This window comes from Sceloporus undulatus, chromosome 8 (assembly GCF_019175285.1).
Source record: "Sceloporus undulatus isolate JIND9_A2432 ecotype Alabama chromosome 8, SceUnd_v1.1, whole genome shotgun sequence".
Lineage (NCBI taxonomy): Eukaryota > Metazoa > Chordata > Lepidosauria > Squamata > Phrynosomatidae > Sceloporus > Sceloporus undulatus.
In genome coordinates, this window is record NC_056529.1 from 29,707,859 (window position 1) to 29,730,041 (window position 22,183).

The following is a 22,183-nucleotide window of genomic DNA, read 5'->3' on the forward strand; positions in this document are numbered from 1 at the left end:
CAAATCCAAACGCTTGGCTGGGGAAAGCTGGATGTTGTAGTTTATTTTTTACTATGTATTTATTTGATTTATATCCTGCCTTTCTCCCAAAATGGGATTGAAGACGAAAAAAGTAAGTTTCTAACCTCCGTACCCCCTTCCTCACTGTGGAATGATTCGAATCCAGACTGATGGTGTTTTCGTACCTATTAATAACTTATTTAATAAAGCACTTGTTAATTTTAAATACCTAACATATTGTGGGGTCTTTTGCCCTCGTTCATTGTTGCACTCATATTTTAACCTGGTCATCATTTTATGAATTGTGTATACTGCCTTAAAATCTGCGACCAAAGGGCAGCATTTAACCAGTCTAAATAAATACTAAAACCATACACAGATCAAGTTTCAGGTCTTCTTTCGTAGCTCTGGCCCGAAGTCTAACGCAGATCTTCAACGGAGAATCTGCAAGCACGAAACCCTGGTGCACTCTGTCCTCTTCGTATCGGCGCAGCATCAGGCGCCAGTCTCGGTTTTACTTAAGCTTGGAACGCACAGCCCACAATTACAGCATGCGGCAATAAAAAAATTGATGGGGCCCAGAGAAAAACATGGCAAATGGAAAATAACCTTATCTGTCAAAGAGCTTATTAAACAGCTAATTAGCTTGGATATTACTCAGGCACTTCTTCCCTCTCTCTCTTTTTTGCTAACAGCTTTCTGTGTCCTAGACTGGCACAGTACTGCAACTTATTACCAAAGGGAAGAGCTGATAAATGGCAGGCCGCAATACTGCTTTCTTCTGCTAACAACGGGATTTGTCTTCAGACTTCCCGTCTCCCCCTTTTTTCCGTGGGTTATCTATCACTGACACCTTTGGTAGCTTCCTTTTCTTCCAACGCACAATCGGTCCACTGCATAGGTGACCTTTCCGTCTTTGTTCAGTCAATAGCTAGGGGAGGGGCACAACTCAATCCATTTTCAGCCCCCCTTCTAAGAACGTGGAAAAGTAGCATCAATTTTACAAGATGCATATTATTATTTTTTTGACAAGAGGACAGCTAAAGCTGATGCTTGAAGGCTCTATTCCTGCCCAAATCCTTAAGAGCAGATAGGCAGTGTGAATTATTTAACCCACCGGTCGTTGCAAAGAGAAAACTTCTGAAGGTAGACTTGGGGCTGTTAAAAGGATAATGTTGTCCTCCTTTGCTAAATTAATTACCTTTCCCCTATTTAAAATTCTCTCTAGATTTTCTCTGAAGAGGAAAGTGATCCCATCTACCGTTAAGTGTTTGTGAAGCTCAGCAGAATACATTTCGACACCAGATTGAATTCCCTTTTTTCCCTTTTCTTTTTGGCTTCCGAAGCGGCCACAGCCCGAGCGGCACTGAATGCTCTGTAAAACGGCACATGTTGTCTCACGTTCAAACGAGAGGCATTCTGAAAAGCACCCAAATTCAATCCGCAGCTGGTGTGTACATTTTAATTCCTGACCTTACAAAAACAACAACACAAGAACCATAACTCCATTTCTGTGAGAGCAGCCAGCTATTGAAGAAGGCAAAATAACCTAAGAAAAGCCTCTACTCCCAGTTAAGCTTTTTAAAGAAAGCTACCGAGGGAGAAGTTGTGATATTGTTCCAGGCATGGCTTCCATAGAAAATAAGCTTAAATTCAGGACTCTGGTACTCTCTATTTGAGCCATGCCCTGTCGTTTGCTTCTGATGGGAACAGACCTGTCAGTTCAGTGCTCAGAACTATGACTCAAAAGCTGTCACTTGCTGGCCTTGATTTTGCAACAGTAGATCTGTGGACTTTCACACTAGACCAAAAAAATCAGTTCCTGCCTTGGTGCAAAACTCCATAATCCTTTGCCAAAGGAAAAAATGGTCTACCCAGGTCACATGCACCAACTTTTCGTATCTCCCCTTGGTACAGTGTGCCTTGCATACTTGTTTGATTCAACTAGACACACTTACGTAACTATTAGTTTGCCTGCATTGTTCTGAGCTGACTCGACATTTCTGAAGCTCTGAAAGATCTGCAGGCACATCCTACCAAGAACATTTTTATCCATTAGTTTTCAATCATTTCAGACACTTAAGGCTCTGTGGTGTGTGCGTGCACGCATCCGCATCTGCATGTACCTTCGATTTGCCTGTCAATTTATGGCAATCTCATAAATTTCACTGGGTTTTCTTATGCAAAGAATACTCAGAGGGAGTCTTAACAGTTCCTTCTGAAATATAGCCTACACCATCTGGTATTTGGGTCTCCCATTTAAGTACTAACCATGGCTGACCTTGCTTAGATTTCAAGATCAGTCAGGATCTGGTTCCTTCAGGGTGTTTAAGCCTAGCCTCCAATACATGAACCAGTCTTAAATTTCTTAAATCCGGGCTATGGTCCTCAACTCACTATACCCATTTTTGTACACTCTCTCTTTTCCTAGTTTAATGTATTCCTGCTCTATAGAAGCCATGGGAATTATAGTTCTGCAGGAGCAAAAGAGATGAACAGCGAATTCTTATCACCCTAATCCAGTGATGGTGAACCTTTTAGAGGCCGAGTGCCCAAACTGCAACCCAAAACCCACTTATTTATTGCAAAGTGTCATGTCCCTCTGGCTTTCTAGTAACAAAACCTAGCAAACTTTGTGCTGGGGCGACGGCACACGTTCCCACAGAGAGGGCTCTGAGTGCCACCTGTGGCACGTGTGCCATAGGTTCACCATCACTGCCCTAATCTAACTGCAGATTGTGGGTAGGGGGAATCAAGATAGATTTGTAAACATACCCATACCTGTCCATCTCTCAGGTCCTTCTTCCTCCTAGTCTCTTTGTTCTACTTTTCTCCTTTACAAACAACTGTAAAGGTAGGCTGCAATCCACATATAGATCCTAACCCAATAGTCTACAGTGTTTTCATTCTACAGTTCTGCGTGTGCAAGCCCAATTAATTCAACAAGACTTTAAACTAAACATACATAGCCAAGGTGGGCGGGCTACACCTATTTCTATGGCTCATGCACACTCCCTACGCCGCCACCCCCAAATAGTAAAAACAGTTTGTAAAATTGTGTTTCACGAAGAATGATTCTCCAGCAAATGAATCACACAGTTGTGCATACCTTGGTTTAACTAAAAAGACACCTAATTTGAATGAGGGATTGAAAACAGCTATGACTCAGTTTAATATCCAGGGCATTTTGGCACAGGCAGCTTAGCTGGGAAGGAACTGGCTCCTGGACTTATCAAGTTGCCCACCCAATGTACAGGATCGCTCCTGTGACTTGCTCTGCAAAGTGGTAAGACATTCAAGCTCCTTGACCCAAAAGCAACCTAAAGCAATCTGATCCCGTCTCTTTATTTTGAAGTAAAACATCCAGAATAAATGAGCATGAAAAGCTCAATTACAGGACAGGAACAATGATCCAAAACAGTGGGAGAATACCCCTTTCAACTTACAACTGTGACCCTCTTCCAGCTAAAACAGTTTATAGGGCTGGAAGTAGAGTACTGTACTTAAAGAGATGGGGAAGAACTTCTGTTTACCAGGTTCTGGCATTTACATGCTAACTCTCTGCAAGTCTGGAGTGGGAAAATTAATTATTCCTCAAGATTAACATCTCGAGTACTTGGGTATTATTATTATTATTATTATTATTATTATTATTATTATTATTATTCCCACTTGAAAACTAAGCAAAGAAGTGGGCAGTACAAGTCAGTATTCCTACAGTGCTATGCAGGATGTAGATGGCACGTATTATTATAACTACCCACACAGAATCTGTCTCTTTGTATACATGCCTATTGTGGGTTTGTGGAGGCATGTTGTTTATTTAGCCTCTGAATCACCGTGCGTTCTTTATACATGTTCCCAGATGTGCGCCCGCCATCTTAACCAGCGCATACGTACTTGTTAATCTGAGCTAAAAACATCCCCTTCAGTGCGTAGAACTCGGCAGTCATCTCCTTGGTAAAATACTTCAGGTTTGTTGATTCAATAACCTCAAGGCCCTGTTAAACAGATTGTTACACAGCGAGATTTGTAAAATATTCATCATCCCCAGATAAATAGTTACTAAAAAATGAAAGCAAATAAAAAGCAATGTTTCTAAAAGGATTCATTGCCTTTTGTATGCTGGCAAATGCCAAAGAGCTGCAGACTGTTCCAAAGAGAATTTATTTCCGCTTGGAATGTGAAATCCATAACTTCCTCTAAAATCCACACTGGGCTTACTCCCTTACAAGTCTCTTGCACACTTTAAGGACTATAGTTGTTTGTGTGGTTTTCAGGCTATGTGGCCATATTCTGGAAGAGTTTATTCCTGACGGTTCGCCAGCATCTGTGTCTTTAGAACTTAGGATCAGGATTTCAATCACTTTGGCTAAAGGCAAGAGGCCTCTATGCAAAAGGACAAAAAGTCCCATATGTTTGTTGTTGGTGTGTGCCTTCAAATAATTTCCAACTTACAGTGAACCTATCACAGGGCTCTCTTGACAAGATTTGTTTAGATGAGGTTTGCCACTGCCTTCCACTGAGGCTGAGAGAGTGTAACTTGCCCAAAGTGTAAAAAGGATCTTCGCTGTTAACTGAGATATGTTTGTATTTATTATTTATATTCTGTTGTATTTATTGTCTCTGTACAGAATACCTATCTTGGGAGTTAGTTTTGCTGCAGATCCATGGGCACACGAAGTGGTTAAATTTCAAACTTTTAAGAAATCAACATACAAAGGTAAAGAATAAAACAATGAAACATCAAGATAAATGGAACACATGTGCTTCTCGAGTTTTAAATCAGATTTTAAATCCTTCCAAAAGCAAAGCAAAACAGAAAGTGGTTGAATGCTACCAGAGTTGACGTCAATATATGCACCCAAAACAAACTATGGCCTGAGTCACAGTGTCAAAGTAGGCTCACTGCATTAAAGTGATTTACACTTGTGTTGATCCATCATTCAACAACCGATTCCATCAGTCTACTTAAGTTGGGTCTATTAGTTGAACTGGAACCCATTTTTTCAGTTAACAGCTGACCCCACACCATCCATCCCAAACTGCACAGTTAGGCCTGTTACAGACTGCCAAAATAAAGCTGCTTTGGGTCTCTTTGGAGGTATGCTATTTAAATGATGCATGGGTCCTAAGAGTCCGGAGATAGCGCCAAAGCCACTCTCCATTCCTAAGCACTGGAGTGCAGCTTTGGTTCAGCTTCCGGATTCTTAGGATGCATGCATCATTTAAACAGCATACCTCCAAAGAGACCCGAAGCAGCTTTATTTTGGCAGTCTGTAACAGGCCATGGTTCTCTCTCAATGATTTTTTCTCCCTTCCTGTGATGTTTTTCTACTATCTAGCCCCGGAATGAGGGAATATGTGATCCCACCAATGATACTGGAGAACTCAAAAGCTCACACTTTCATGACATTTTGATTGAACCTAATAACAAAAATGACTGAGTGCTGACTGTTATTTTAAAAATATGTGCCTTGCACTGTGCTGTATTTCTGCTTCTAAAACTTCTAGAGCAGTTCAACAACATAAAAGGAAAATAATAACATTCCAAGAAAGCTGTAACCTCACACCGAAAGCTTGGGAAAAACTACAGCCAGAAATCCCCAGCCAAAACAGTGACTACGGATTCTGGGAGTTGTGGCCCAAAAGATAACTTCCAAGCTCTGCACACACAATAAAGTTGTAACCAGCCGGAAAAGGAAGTAAAACCTGCAAAAGAAAGCAATAATTTAAGTATCATAGGAACTCTACCTGCATGCATTCATTTTTGCCCAGGACTCCAGCCAGCTGAAGGTAGCATTTGACCTGCTGCCGAATCTTCTGGAAGCAATCCACAATCGGTACTGTTGGGATCGTGTGAATACGACTCAAGATGTCAAGTGCCACATTCACCAGCCCTTGCTTCCGGGCGATCTTTCCATACTGGATAATGGCCGAGGCTGAAGCATGAACCCCCAGCATGGCATTGTTGGAACTGGGATCATGTTGCGAGCTGTTGTCATATGCACCTACAATGGCTAGGAAGACCGAAAGGGGGCAAAACATTTTACAGTACTTAATGCAGGATGGTACAATTTATTTACATATTCTTGTTATTTGGTTATTAAATTTACAGCCATCTTTTCTTATGGGATGTAACACAAGTGGTATGCACATATGGTTCCCAGACTGCCTTTGCTCTCCAATGAATGCTTTATTGTTCCCATTTTCCTTTAAAGAGTATTTAAAAACCCAATGCTGTTATTGGTTACAATATTGGGAAAGTAACTTGCTAGTGTTACTTGTTGCTTTTGATCATGTTTTTAAGGGAAACACTTAGGATTGCAAGAGCATGGGGAAGAATAGTAAAAAGAACTGTAAAAGGGCTCTTAAAAGTGAATTTAACATGGCTATAAACTCTTACTTGTTACACAGATAAACTTCACTCTTACTCATTACACTGCTTTGGAAATGCAACTTTGTTGTATCCTCATAACCCTCAAACACTGTGGTAGGTAACTATTTTATTTCTTAACACATTACTTTCAAGCTCTGATTTTACTGTCGATGCATTTGTTTGCAATGCACTATTTCAAATATGATCTACTTATAACTTGACTGGAAGATTCGTGCGTGTATATCTTGTACAAATACCCAATCTATCTTGGTTATGAATGCTGCTGAACACTATGAAATATACATCGCAGTATCTCATTACCTGGGTTAGAAAAAACGTTTCATATACTCTAAACCCTAGCTTTGGATAGAGCTCATCTGGAGGAAAAGGTCAAGTCACAAGAGTGAGCCAGCACCAACTGTTTTGATACCAGGGATTTGTACTTTCCAGAGCTGTTTATAAAAACTGAATCTGAAAGTCACATATGTTGTCATTTGGTACAGACCCTGAGAAGGGAGCCTCAAATGCAAAAGCCTCCAGATTTTTGTGAAAACAATGCAATTGCCTCCCCCAAGAACTTCATACAAAAATGTATACTTCTGCACTTTCAGAAACGGAGGATTCATACTGGGTTTTGCCAGAAGATCACACACCAGGATTGATGTTCTCACCTTGGTAATGATGTTGCCTCCACATGAAAATGCTGCTCCAGTGGGATAAGTCATCTGATACAATTGGTAGCCTGTTCCTCCAAGTCTTCACCACGGTCTTCATGTCATGCAGGCTGTTATTCCGTCCAAGATTGGCCGGCTGTAGCCCTGCATTTATTTGGGCGGCTTCTTGAAGTTCAATGATCTGTTGTGCTGCCTAAGGAGGAGGATGAAGGTTATAAAAAGATCACCATGTGTGTATTCTTCATCCTCCATAGAGAAAACCCTCTCTGAATCACATGCAACACCAAGACTAGGACACAGCAAGCTGACTGTATTGTTTCATCTACAGGAGGACAGTCATACAGCTTATTTTTATCCTAGTGAACAAGTATCAAGCTTCACTATTCAGACAGCCAAAAAACTGATCCTAAACGAAAATTCATATTTTTGACCCCAAATAGCCTGTAGATGTTTTTTAAAAGGCCTTTCTTGGGCCTATATTGGGAGAAGGGAGCTCTCCCTACCAACACCCATGGGTCATTTGGGGACATTTTGGAGCAAATAAATTTGGGGTGGCAATTGCTATCTATCTATCTATCTCCCCTGTGGGCCACAAAAATGGTTCATAGGCCACACATTGCCTACTCTGGTCTAAAAACATTATCCATGTTCCTCTATGCTACCATTGTACCACTCACACATTTGTTCAGCCTCGCCTACTTCTCAGAACATCCAAAATCTCCAAATAATTATACCTTCGTTGGACCAACCAAAATACATAAAATACATGTTGCCAGCTTTCAAAGCTCCACTGGATCCTTCTTCAGGCAAAGTTAATAAAAATCATACAGGAGGGAAAAAGTGATCTGCATTATGTCAAGATGTTGTTGGTGTTGTTCTAAGTATGGTGGAATATGTATGCAGGCAAGTATAGCACCTGGGCCCTCTTCCATAAGGAAAGGGACACCAAAAGCTCCAGCTTGCCTGGTCTCTCTGTTACAGCAGGTCATCCCTCCTTCTGACCATGTGGAACAGGGGAACAAAGTATTTTCAAGTCCAGATAAAATTTAAATTCCATCAGTAACAAAAAGTACTGTCCTGGACTGCGACCAGCAATCGCAGACGTAAACTGAGAGGAATGACTCGGCTTAGCAAGTGAATGTAAACACAAACCTTGCAAAAGCAGTCCTAGAAATCAAGCCGAGGTCAGGGTACCAGAAGTCACAACAATCTAAAAGCCAAGCCAAAGTCAGGATACCGGGAGACAGAGTGGTCAAAACAGTCCGAGGTCAAAGCAGCCAGAAGATAACAAGGGTCCGGTCCAAAGTCAAGCAACAAGGAATCAAGGTACAAGAAGCCAGTGCTAGCAGCAATCACACCAAGGAATCATGCAACAAACTCTGGCGAACAATGAAGGTCTCTCCATAGTTTAAGTAAGGGAAACTCTCCCTCATGCCACCTGAGGCTGGTTGGCTAATTGCCTCTTGGCAATCCTTTTGGATCTGCGCCTGCAAGAACTCTCAGCCCTTCTCTCTAGGAACGTAGGCACCTCCAGGCAAGCTTCCTCACCAGAGTCACCACTAGGCTGTTGCACCATAGGAGGCCCCTCTCTAGCACTAGGACCTGGTTGGGCCTCCTCTTCAGGGGCAGGAAGAGTACAGCTGGGACCTGGCAGAGCAGGATTGCCACCTGGTGTAGCCTCAATCAGCTCTTGCTCTGAAGGAGGCTCATCCTCCTCCTCCTCCGAGAGCTGATCTTGGCTGGCCATGACAAGTACTTCCTTCGAGATCCAGGATGTCTCCATCCCTCAGTCCATAGTTGTTGTGAGGGCGAAGAGGGAAGAATCATGTAGACTGATTTCACTTCATTGGAGGAAAAGCATACCATACATTTTATTAGTGAATAAATAAAAATCATCAGGGGTTTATTCTGTGGCAACAGGTTGGACTGGACTTCCCTTGTGGTCTCTTGCAACTATGATTCTATGATCATCATCATCATGATCCTCTCCCTCCAACAGCAAACTCCTACTTAGATCAGGGGAAGCCTACCAATTCCTCTTTGAGGCTCACATTTAGGTTGCCGTCAGCTCCCTGAAGGAAAAATATGATCTAAATGTAGTGATATACATGCAAGAAAAACAGCCAGAACTCTGATTTATGCCCAGAAAGATATAAGATGCCAGTGGAGTGGTTTCAACCAAAAAGATAATGCTCCCAAACAGTGTGAAAAACTATTTTCTTTCTTTCCTTGAAAGCTCCAGGCAGCATGGCTAATGGTCATAGGGACTGAAAGCTTCTTGGAGTTACAGTCCAAATTTTCTCTCAAGCTCTGCTCCCAATAAGAAACTCCAGTTAATATCACAGCTGCTGCAATCTGATCAAATCTTCTGGACAATTTTCATATGATGTTCCATATGCAGTAGCACTAAATTACTACAAATGTGACATCACAAAGTCACAGAGAGGAAACATGGCACCTTCCACTTGCTTAAGACTACAAATCCAATGTGCCCCAGCCAGTTTACCAGTGACAGATGATGTAGTTCAACAACATCTCATATTGCCATAAGGTCACCATACCTTTGATAACCCAACACTGGCTTCCTTTCAATCGCTCTTCCTTAACTCACACATTCTGCAAAGCCAGCTATGACATTATTTACCTTGTTTGGAAGAAAACAGAAAGCAGCAGCATTTTGATAACTGCTAAAAACAAAGCAGCGGTGAAGTTAAAGTAAGCTCTGACAGACCTACCAACTTTGAGGGAATTTAAACCCTTTGCAAAAGGGGGGGAAAACGGGTTTAAACCATTCGCAAAGACACTTCTCGAGAGATAAACACATGTGTTAGCTAGCTATTAATCAGCTAAGATAACTGTTCCTCATGCAAAGAGGTCCACCTATGCTTCCGTGCAAATCTCTGGAAACAAAATGAATTAGGCAAAGCAATATTCTTTCTCTCTTCCCCACCTTGGCCCATAATCACCCCAGTATCAGCTCTCACAATAGTTTCACCTTCATCTTACTCCCATTCATCATGTAAATTTAATTTCCTAGCAGGTATTTAATCACTCACTATCTGATATAGCAGAAAAAAAAGTAATTACTGCTGAGTAGCTTCATTGCTGTGTTGGTAACTTTGTCATTCACTGCCTATTTCAGCAATTTGACAACGAGCCTCTACTGGAAGGTTTTCAGCCTGAATGTACACAAAAGCAGTAAGCATTTGTTTTAAATAAATGCTTAGCGCAACAATTATTAAGTGCTGTATTTAACTACGGTCCCTTCTCACTGAGAAACGGAAGATTTAAACCTTTTTTCTTTTTGTTTAATTTAAACCTTTTTAAAAATGTAATCTCTCCACACTACGAAACACAGGCCCCTGCCTATTATTTATCTCACTCCTCTCCCATGCACTCTAATCTTAAGGTGTCAGAAGGCTCAGGAGTCAGAAGCAGATTTGATGCTCATATAATTAAAATGCGTTCAGCATTTAAAGACTGAAACATGGGGATGATCCACAGACTTAAGTGTGCTTGAGCCCGCACCCGATAGTATACTTCGGGTTCTTAAAAAATACAACTCCAATGGTATTAAAGGAGAGGTCTTCACACTCAGCACCTGCTGCTTCAGGTGGCTGCCTCACTCTGCCTTACAGTAGAGCTGGTCTTGTTGTGAACAAGGAAATTCCATTCAGCTATCGTGACAAATAGCAGATTTACCTATCAGCTCCAAATCAGTGGCTTTATATTTTGCTCTTTGCATAATCCTTCACAGCAGACCAAGAAACAAGCTCCTTTAGAGAGTGGTGCATTTAAATCGGTTAAGTAACCATACTAAGATACCAGGGGTATCTTACGGAAGGGAAGAACATTCGCCATAGTCCACGCCATCTGCTTTGTATTCACAATATCAAGAGATGCATCACAAGAAGAAGAGTTGTGCAACTCAGACCTCTCTCTATCTCACCTGTAGAAGGGGCGTGTGGACATGGGAAACCACTTGGGGAAGTCGTCGCCATTCCCGAATCGCCAAGCCACTAGCCATCTCAACCAGACGCTCAATGAAGTTCAGTTGCTGTTCTTCTGGGTGGCAGATGGCCAAGTATCCCCGGTACATGTTGACCTTCCATGCCATCTCCTTAGGGCAACTCAGCTCCACCTTGAGAGACAAAAAGGATGGCACTAAGTGTTTGGTTTCATACCCATCCCAAAGAAAAAGACTGGCTACTATCAGAATGAATGAGAAACGGAGGTTTGCAGGAGGTAAGCCATAGTAAAGAACTCTCGCAATAGTTTAAACCTGCTCATCTCCTTTCATTTTTCATTTGCTCAGTCAGGATTGAACTTCACCAGTTCACAGCAGCCAATTCTGAAGGCACAGCAATGGTACTGTGACTTGACAAGGGTCTGGAGATTCAGATGCAACAGCAATTCACATTGAGCACTGACAGTTAGAAAGCTGTCAAATCCTGGTTTGTTGATAATGAACAAATCAAGGATCGCGAACAAGCCCCAGTTGAAAGGTACTTAAAGAAATAAAGCTTTTAATGAAACAAACACTGGATTTTCTGATAGGGCCCAACCCAGTATATACCGTATATGCATAAGCACTGGAAACATACACATCTAATTCCATTGTTTACTGACACATCAAGATGTATTACTGGCATGCCAAGATACCTTAATACAACAGTTCTAATTCATGCTCCATGAAAATGTTATTTAATACCTCTTTAGCAAGCTGAACCTATAATAAAAGGAAGTCATCCATGACATGCCAGGTTTACCATTTAATTTATTTAAATATTCACAAGTCATCCTTTTGGATGAAGCCCAGCCACAGGAACAAACAAAACAGAAGCAGAAACATAAAAGATATTATAATAACCAAGCTTTCAAATTAAACACACATACACAGAGGATTGTATTAAATGTTAGTTCAAAGCACCAGGGGAAAATACATTTCTAGGGAAATGGCAAGAACACAAACAAAATAACAGTATAATAAAAAAAAGTGTCCATTAAAAGCCATTCACATTTTCCAAAGCCTGCAGCTAAATGGGACAACTGCATCTCTTTTGAAAGAACCTATTAAGATAGGAACCTGTCCCAAAAACCTATCAATCTGGAAGTGATCTTAAAATGGCAAGTCAATGGATAGGGTCCCAAACCATTTGAAAACCATGGCCAGGTTCACATGAGTGTAAGTTCACATGAGAGTGTGAATATACATGTATCAAATAACCTTGTTGTATATTGACAACCCACAGAGGTGCAAAAGCCAGATTCCACTTTGGAACTGCTAAGATCTTAAATCATGCTGGGAATGTCTTGCTTTAAGAGGATTCCCACTTTACTGTCTCTAACATATGTGTGTGTGTGCATGTGTGTATGTTTGCATGTACACACAGTCATGCAAATAAAAAACCAGAATTTGCCCACAACAGCTTTTGGTTAGTTCAAATAAAATTAATAGTTCATTCTTTCTAGAATCGGACTGCTGGCTTCAAACAATAGAAGAAAAGCAATGTCTGTTTCCTCCTTTCTCTGTCCTTTCGTACAACTGATATTCAATTTTAAAATGGTGCTTTTAGGTCTGGGCAATAAGGAGTTGGCTATTAACCCCATTGCCTTGTGCAAAGCAAATCTCTTTTTGATGGCACTGTTTGGAAGACCACTGAAAGCAGCAGCAACCTGAGTAAATACCAAGGTGTCTGGTGCCTTCTAAAATGGCCACCTGATATTTCAATACCTTAAATGTTCATGGGATTTAAGACACGACTTGGGGGAAATTGATATACAGCTGCTCATTTGCTCTCCTGGCCTTTTCAGAGCAGAGCAGTCAAGCCACCCTCATTTTATATAAGCTGCTTGGAATCACATTAAGCGACACCAATGTGGTATAACACCACTAAACAACAGCCAGTAAGTCTAGCCGTACAAGTAGCCCAGAGGTAATTATGCAAGAATCATCCTTGTATTTATGAAAGACATGTTTTCCTGTCCTTTTTGTTTTCCCAAGAAGAAGAAAAAAATACTAATGTGACAAAAATGAGAGCAGCTCAATTTACAGTTTCACTGTTTTCTCTTTAGTTCATTAGGAAGGGCCTCATTATCGAAAAATCTCTCATGCGCTCCAGCTCCGGCTCCAGCACATCCACAGTCGCTGGTTACTGTCACGTCGATTCAGCCGGCAAGCCCTCACAAGGATAGGCTGTCAGACATGATCAATTCACTTGGCTGCAACTCAAGGCTTCAACTCTACCCTGCAATTTATTCTTTATTGCTGCAGGGGAGGGAGAAAAAACCCATACAGACACATACATGTGCAATACCCAGAACTAAAATATGCTTGTTACAAAATGATTGCATAATTATCGAACAAATCAGGATCCTTCAAATGGGGAACAGGGTCTTACAACAAATCTATAAAGTGCCAAAAAGGAAAACAGACACAAAGCAGGAGTTTGAAAATCAAGGCCCTGCAATCTTGTAAAGATGACTTTCGGGAAGAAGGACTGCAGCAAGCCTGTTGTACTAAAGCAGGGATACCTGTCTGTTTGTTAGTTATTAGTTATGTGTTTATGGAAGGAATGGTTAGAGGGATAAGTAGATGTAGAGGAAGGTTAGAGTAGGTAGGGGTAGATTAGAAGATAGGAAGAAAGAGGAAGAAGAGATAGGAGAGTAAGAAAGGATATAGAAAGGATCTAAAGTGGAAGGTGAAAGTTGTGAAATAGGATAAATAGGAGGGGGATTCCCATTTGAGGTTTTAAGATTATGTGTTTGTTTTTTCTCTGTACATTTGTTTGCTATATTTGTTTGATATATGTTTGTTTGTTTTTTAAATCAATAAAATTAAATTTTAATTAATTTAAAAAAAAGCAGGGATGGGAAACCCTTCTTTGCAAGATCCATGGAGCCCCCACCCATTTTGTGGACTCCAAGGCCCCTCAAGGGTCTCCTGCTACTGCCATGTTTACTGTCATAGCAGTGTATTCACTGTGTAGGTGGCACTTCTCCTTTCTGCCAGGCAAATGCTTTCTACCATGCATTGTTTATGGGCAGTCTTGATCTCTCAGACGCATGAATCTACTTGTCAATAAGACAAACAGAAAGCATACGTTTGGTTTGGAGGAAAAAGACAAATGCCACTTTTTAAAGGGAAAATGCCACCTCTCTGACACTGCTGCAGCAAATTCAGTGGTAGCAGACGGAGCAATGGATGCTGCTACTGGTTCACAGGTCCTGATTCGACTCCTAGAAGTCGTCCAAAGAGAAATGTCAAACCGAGAGCCAGTGTTCAGCTCTTAACACAGAAAAAAACATTTCCATTTCTAGACCACAAACTCAAGAACTGGGCTTCCCTTTATAGATAAAAAGGACGCCTTTCTCGAAGCAATCTTTTATCAGGACATGTTTATTTCAATTACCTCTTTCACAGCTGAATGGGAAAGATAGGCCGCGTAAGTCCTATGATTAATCAAGCTTTTATTTTTTAATCCCAAATTGTCCTTCAGGACTGTAACCAACATTAAATGAGCAGAGCACTCTTGACCTCAAGTGCTGTTGCCAATTATATAAAAGTATACAAGCAGCGAGGGAAGGCTGCCAGCAAACCCTCCGGCTTAATCTTCACCAAGAACGTTGCCCGCGAAGCTCTCTCAAAAGTCAGATCAAAAACAGGATAATATTTTTGCAGTCGCCTGCGCCTTGGTGCCGATTCCGTCGCAGAATCCAGATTACAAGCCCCAATAGGAATTCTGTCATCCCAATTGAATGGCGCAGTTTTGCTCTACGGAGTCCTTGAACTTGTTTCTTGCATTTGTACCACGTTTTGCTCACATTTCCCCATCACCTTCAATCCCTAGCTTTTACTGAGAACACACTCTCTCTCACTCGCTCCCCCTTCCTCATAAACCCCCTTTTTCCAGGAACCAGGGAGGCATATCCATCGCTGGAGGCCCCACTCCCTATTATTTTGGCTACGATCTTTGAACAACGAACAGCCTGAGCCATTCCACTTCTGCTGTTTGCTCTCTAAAACCTCCAGCGCATTGTATTGATTTCTTGTCCTTTGGGTTGCCAAGCTCTGCAGAAGTTCTGCAAAGCAACACCATTAAAGACCAAGGCAGGGTGCTCTGCATTTGAATAAAGCAGAGGATGATGGATCACTAATGCATTTTTTATTTGAAATTATGCCGTCTGAAACTGAAATATATCTCAATTAGCCATCAGAAATGTTTTATACTTCTATTCCCAAGGCTGGCTTTATGAAAGTAAACTGAGTGAATTAGGAGGAGGAAGTACATCAGACAATACTGCATTTTCCTCCACTTCACAATTTCTGGCACCAGAATTAAACAGACAGGAGCCCAGAACTATAGAGAGAAGTCGGAGGCTTTCACGGCTGGCATCCAAAGATTTCTGTGGGTCACATAGCCAGAAAAACCCACAAAAATCTATAGAGAGAAGTATTTGTTGTTGCTTTGTGCCTTCAAACTGTTTCCAACTTACACCAACCAAAAGGCAGCCCAGTTATGAGGTTTTCTTGACAAGATTTGTTCAGAGATTTGCCATTGCCTTCCCCTGAATAATAATAATAATAATAATAATAATAATAATAATTTGTTTTATTTATATACCGCTATTCCAAACATCATAGCAGTGAACAGCAAGTAAGCTAATGAGCAAGTAAGCTAATTTGCCCCCAACAGTCTGGGTACTCATTTTAGCTCCCTCCTCGGAAGGATGCAAGCCTGAGTCGAGCTTGGGCCCTTTTTCTGGTCTTGAACTCGCAACCTTGTGGTTTCGAGTGAATGGCTGCAGTACAGGCATTTACCCACTGCGCCACCAGGGCTCCTGAAGCTGACAGAGTGCCAGTCATAAAAGGGAAAATGTTTCCTCTTCTCCCAATGCTATTTATATAGGGATATCTTGCCAGCCATTTCTCTATAGCACTGATGGCTTATTATCCCTGGTTTCAGAATCACATACTCTCTTCCACATCCCTCTCCATTCTGGGTAGTAGGTTCTTCCATCCAGCCCAACCATGGATAGCTGGTACATCAGGAGTGACATCAAAGTTAACCATGGCCTGTTACAGACTGCCAAAATAAAGCTGCTTCGGGTCTCTTTGGAGGTATGCTATTTAAATGATGCATGGGTCCTAAGAGTCCAGAGGTCGTGCCAAAACCACACTCCATTCCTAAGCACTGGGGTGCAGCTTTGGTGCAGCTTCCGGATTCTTAGGATGCATGCGTCATTTAAACAGCATACCTCCAAAGAGACCTGAAGCAGCTTTATTTTGGCAGTCTGTAACAGGCCTATGGCACTTATTTAAACTCAAGATCTGAAGTCATGGTGTGAACCAGATTTCAAACTTGTGCTTCTCTCTCAAGCAGCTAGGATTATGGACAGACTGTTCTTGATCTGGATCACTAGCAGACCCCCGTCTCACCTCCACATTCCAGCTCTCGGCCCATTTTGGCTTCCACCATCCCATCTTTTCCTACTCCTTCCACCCCAGATGATTTCTTCCCATTCTCATTTTGGGCCCTTCCCTCATCTTTACTCATCTGTGCTCCCCCATAACCACATGGCATTTACCTGCAAGCCACAGGTGACCGACCCAACCCTGCAATAGGCCACAATGCATCTTGAGAAGACTGTAATCCATAACACTTCCATGTATTTATTTATGTGTTTAATTTATATTCCACTTCTCCCTAGATGGAACCAAGGCAGTTCACAACATGAATGACCCACATTCTCATTGTGCTATACAAATTCACAAAGAATGAAGCCTCCTCAGCCATGGAAGACAATTAATAACTAGTATCCTGAGATATACAAGAAGAACCCTGAAGAAATAAAATAAGAAAAGCAGATTGGACTTCCTAGGAGGCATCTGGTGGCTCAATCTCAATGCTGGGCAAAGGGACTTGCTAAACTAAAAAATACTTCACTATCATGGAGTGATTTTACTATCACTGTCAGGTATGCAGAATGGACCTAAGGAGCAGCATACCTGGATAACAGTTAGTTTTTGCCTTCACTGAGGCCAGCAAAATTAGGCCTCTAGTCTCTTTGTATTGTTCCACTGGCTGACTATTTTTGAGCAGTAGGGAAATGCAGCATCTATCTCCACACTTGGTTTCCTTCTTTTTTCCTTTCCTCAGCTGGAAAAGTTCCCCAGACAAAAGGACATGAGTGATTAGCGGCAGAGTTGTTTGTCCGCGTTACATGTGCAGATGCTCAATCAGCATTTTCTTCCCTTGAAGAAATTGCTATGACAAAGTCTCAGAATCCCTCACGGAGAGCATACGCCTCAATTGCCAGAGAAGCCAGCTGCTCGCTCCATCACAAGTAATCCCCCAAAAGCAAAGCACGGTTTTGTTGATACGGGCGGCAGAGCTGCCTTTGAACAGCTGGACTCTGAACAATCAAGGACAGAATGGGAACATCCACAGCAAAAAGGAATAGCACTCACCTGCACCAGCGCTTCCTTCACGGCAGTCCAGTTGGAGACGCGCCATGCACATTCCAGGACTAGATAGGGGTTGATGTGACCCTTCGATTGGCCATACTCAGTCAGAGCTTCCCACTGATTCAACTCTTTGGAGCACCTTGCAAAACAGAAATGCAGTGCCAATCGAGACAGTTAATGAAGCATAACTTTAAATTGGTGTGTGTGTGTGTGTGTGTGTGTGTGTGTGTGTGTGTGTAAAACTACACAGTTTGTTTTCCTTAACACCCTAAGGACCCCCAAATGTCCCCAAACATAACAAAAGAAAACAAATTAGCCAAAATGGGAGTCCGAAGTAACATCACATTACTTCAAGCGCAAGGAAATGCATTACTGTGGCTTGCCGGAAGGCTGCAGGGAGGAAAAATCCACACGCATCCCACACAGTTGCTCACCACTGCTTTAAAGTAAAGTCAGGAAAATGAGGAACTGTAGCCAGAAGAACTTGAAAAGAAATGATGTTCTTTATACAAATGACAAAATCAAGGTTTGCATTTTGGAATACATATATATAGTTCTCCACTTTGTGATATTTTCCAAATTTTAGATAATGCCTCGTGTTAAATCTTTTCAAGATGTGAGTGTTCTTATTTTTTTTGGTTTGATTTACCTAGCAGTAGGTCAAATTAATTTAACTTACCGAATCCAGTGGTCTTCCCAAAGTTGATACTCAGGGAATATAGCAGGGGAAGCATTATTTCTTTCATGCTCTTTCTTGGCTTTCTCCATTGCTTTTTCATAGGTTTCCTGAGCCTGGAAGAAATCGAAGATACTTTACCACTCATTTCTAGGCTTGAAAATCTAACAGTAGGGCTGCACAGACACAGTCCAGACAGACTGTCATAAATAGTACCCATCACCTGTTCAAAGAGAAGAGAGCTAAGGGCTATCATGATTACTGTTATTGTTGTTATCGTCGTCGTCGTCGTCATCCCACCTTCCCCCCAAAATTGGGACTCAAGAGCAATACAGCTTACAAAAAGTGCACATTAAAATAGAATTAAACTAGTCACAATATTAAAACATTTCAAACCTCTAGTTAAAAGAATAAAATTCAATTTAAAAAGCTATTAAAACAGTTCCATTTGTAACAGCTGTAATACCTTTAATAGCACACATACAAATACATGCACACCCTGCATTTGAGCAGCTAACTTGCACCACTGATGTAAGTGTGATGGAGCTGCTCGTGTATAGGTCACATTCATTGATATGGCTGCACAGGCTAAGGAGAGAAATACATATAGCACCTGTTTGTCAGTTGCTGTGATGTGGCTATGCAAGACAGTGCTGAACCCTGTATATCTTACAGGAGGCTGGGGGACCTCTAGTAGCAATGGTGGTCAGAGCCATGGAAATCATGCTGCTTTCACCACATGTCATCATGTTTCTGCAACTTCTTCCCCTGGAGTGTCACAAATGGTGAGGTGGGCTGACACCACCAGGAGCCCATCCCTGGCTCTGCCTGTAGTAGGCATGGATGCTGGGCAAATAGCTTCCCTCCCCACTTTCTTCCATGTGAAATGAATACCCAAAATGTTCCCTCAATCCCTCCTGATTCAGGCAGTCACCTCTGTCTAGCTAAAGGTAGGGCCAGCCATAATTGGGGCTATCTCTCCTGCTGGATTATGAACAGCGAAAGGTGAGAGCTCTGAGCACATTTCTTCCTGTTGAACCAGGAACAGAAGAAGAAACCGAACGAGGAATGTAATTTACTCCAATTACATCTGAACATGCCTTCGATGTTCATAAACACCAGATGAAATATGGGCATCCTATCTCCAGTTCTTGATACAGAAGAGTTAACCATTTCAGACTTGGTTCACTGGGGGTTAAATATCACACAGTTGATCTGCTAGATTGGTGTTCAAACACAGCATATGTCTGTCTAAAGGGTTTTAGCTACAAAAGGCTACCTAAACTGATATAGGCAAACAGCAGAGAACACTGCAAAAGTGATTCTGGTGGCCTCTATCAAGCACCTACGCTTTTGAAAAATAGCTTTTAATTAAATCCGCTGCTGCACCGCTCAGATATAGCACTGGCTGTAAGATGTTACTATATCAAGTTCGTTGGCAGCACCCACCCCAGTTTTTCAGCAAAAAAGATGTTTTTGGAGGCTTATGATACAAAAAGAACAAGGCTTCAAACTCAACTGTATTTGTAGGGTTCATTTCTAATCTAAAGCAGTACCTGTTCGAAGAAGCCATGTTGTTCATAAGCAATAGCAGTTGCCGTTTCTGGGAATTTGCAACGCTTTTGCCACAGGCCAGCCCACATGTCCTCTTCTTGTAACAAAGAGTACAGCTCAGCAAGTGAATCAAGGATTTCCTGGAAGGGAGAGGAAAAAGCAAAAAACAAAGGGAAAGAGAAAGATAGAAATGATTTTTCTATGGCGCAGAACTGCTCATTCTGAAGCAGACATTATCTGCAATAGAGTCATCATATGGAAACTCAGGAAAATGGAATTATTTGGGATTCAGCCAGACAAAGCCTATATCGTACTGGTGAAGCCTGTCCTAAGTTCCTCATGCAGCTTCCAGGATACAGAAGATGCATTTTTACTTGCAGTCAACCAGCCGTGTGTCCCAGGTTGGGCAACTTTGCTGGCTTAGAAAGGGGTTTGTGTGTGCTTTTTGGCCCTTATGACCTTCCAGAGGCATCATGGGCAGCCACAAATGTGCAAAAAGGAAACCAGAAGAAATTGAAAGGTCAATTCCAGTTTTGAAAGATAACTTTATGTGTGTTAAATGAACCTGGAGCATGTTTAAAAGATGAACACAGGCTTCTAGGAGCTTCAATTCATCATTTTTTTGCTGGGGAAAAAATGCTTTAGTGAAAACAGTTAGGGAAATCTGAGGGCTTTGGGCATTGCGTATGATGCCTGGCCAGATTCTGTACATCCCTGATATAAACAGTGTAATAAAAAACTTAAAGAACCAGAAGAAATGGGAAATGGTTTGAAATGAATATCCTGGGAAGGTAGCAGGCATAAGTGGGGACTATGAAAATAGAAACCTATATTCAACACCCCCCAAATATCTTTAAAATCAATTAGGTGGGATCCATGAGAGAGAGTAATATTCTGAAAATCTGCAAGGTATTTGGCAGCAAAATCCTCTTGTTTCATCCCCCAAAATATAGTGATAATAAAATCTCTTTGAATTGACCTGGAAACCATTTTGGAAGAGGGTGAATTATGCATTCCTTAATGCCCTGATAAAAACTGCAGTAAAGAAAGAAGCAAATAAAAAAGCATGAACCTGCATGGATATGAGTTGGAAATCAGGCTTTAAAAGTAAATGTACATGTGCATGCATTTTCATAGACACTTTTAAAAAAACTACAGTACTCAAAATAAAAAAGCATTCCATACCTGTTGAGGCGGAGTGATGCTCTCCTGCTCATAAAACTCTGTGGTCTGCTTGGGCTTAATCTGGAGACTGAGCCCTTTTTCAAAGGCTTGATGCTCCAGCATCAGTGTCGAACGGAACCACAGGTTGTGTGTTTTACCAAGGTACTTCAGGACACAGGGCCGGATGGGAATAGGAGGGACACACTGTGACATGGCTTCTACAAAGCAGTTGAGTGCACTTGGTTGGCAGTCGCGTTGCACTTGGTGGCTACCGCTACACAAGAAAGGGCTGATTTCACCAGCAAGAGCCTGAGAGATGGCAGACAGAAAAAGAAACCACAGCCACTTTTAAGCCTTCAAGTATATATCACAGCAGCTGGTTTATACAAAAATCAACTCAGATTTCATTAACTGGCTGCCCAACTACACTGTTTCCTCCTAAGTATGTCTCAGCTGCTTCCTCTCCCCAGATACAATACTTTCCCCCTGAAGTTTAAAGCATTTCTTTTAGCAATTACAGTGTACAATATAAGGGTCTACAAAGACCTGTGGTGCCCTGAACTGGAATACTGGGTTCTGGGTGCCACAATTCAAGAAGGCTGTTGACAAGCTGGAACATGTCCAGAGGAGGGTGACCAAAATGGTAAAAGACCTGGAAATCATGTGCTATGAGAAGGGGCTTACAGAGCTGGAACAACTTACATGTTGCTGTCTATCAGTTAAGATTTTCCACAATCTGGAGAACAGCTGGATCCACGTCTTCTCAGCTAAAGGTGTGGAAATGTGGCACAACTGCACGAAGGCACTGAGCAGTGCTCCAGTCTTGAAATAAAGGAAACCAGTTAGGCACAATAAATAATTAACTGTCTCCCCTACTATCATCACTGGCCCCCAGAATTGAGCCATACAGACTAGAGACCAAACACCCCAATCTTACATTCAGCAGTGCAACTCATGGATAGGTGCAGTGATAGTGTAAGGAAAGTTAACTTTTTGAAAAATGATAGCCCATCTTTTTACCTAAGCTTTGCAGTATATGAGGCCTGGAGTGTTTTATCTGTTTATGGAAAACCTATCTTTTTTTTAACCTTGGTTTTTTCCAAGCCAGCTCTTTAAAACTCTCTCCTAAGTCTGGACTGAGCATTTTCATTAGAGTCATTATGCGCTGTTTTAAAACTGTAAGACTTGTGCAAATGGGAAGCAGTACAGAAATGACACTAACAAAATTAGTATTAAAATAACAAAATATTAAAAATGATTTACAGACT

At 41.6% G+C, this 22,183-nt stretch overlaps 1 protein-coding gene across 3 annotated transcripts in view; it reads right to left on the bottom strand.

The window, feature by feature from the left end:
* The window catches only part of LOC121914234 (transformation/transcription domain associated protein), a 145,411-nt gene that overhangs the window by 40,614 nt on the left and 82,614 nt on the right, over positions 1 to 22,183 (bottom strand). For all 3 annotated transcript variants that reach the window (XM_042437484.1, XM_042437483.1, XM_042437485.1), the window contains 9 exons: positions 21,618 to 21,737; positions 20,937 to 21,224; positions 19,754 to 19,891; positions 18,201 to 18,313; positions 17,525 to 17,660; positions 11,003 to 11,194; positions 7,051 to 7,246; positions 5,755 to 6,020; positions 3,901 to 4,001 (listed from right to left, as the gene is read on the bottom strand). In XM_042437484.1, the coding sequence (XP_042293418.1) occupies positions 3,901 to 4,001; positions 5,755 to 6,020; positions 7,051 to 7,246; positions 11,003 to 11,194; positions 17,525 to 17,660; positions 18,201 to 18,313; positions 19,754 to 19,891; positions 20,937 to 21,224; positions 21,618 to 21,737 (1,550 nt within the window). The remainder of the gene's footprint in view (positions 1 to 3,900; positions 4,002 to 5,754; positions 6,021 to 7,050; positions 7,247 to 11,002; positions 11,195 to 17,524; positions 17,661 to 18,200; positions 18,314 to 19,753; positions 19,892 to 20,936; positions 21,225 to 21,617; positions 21,738 to 22,183) is intronic.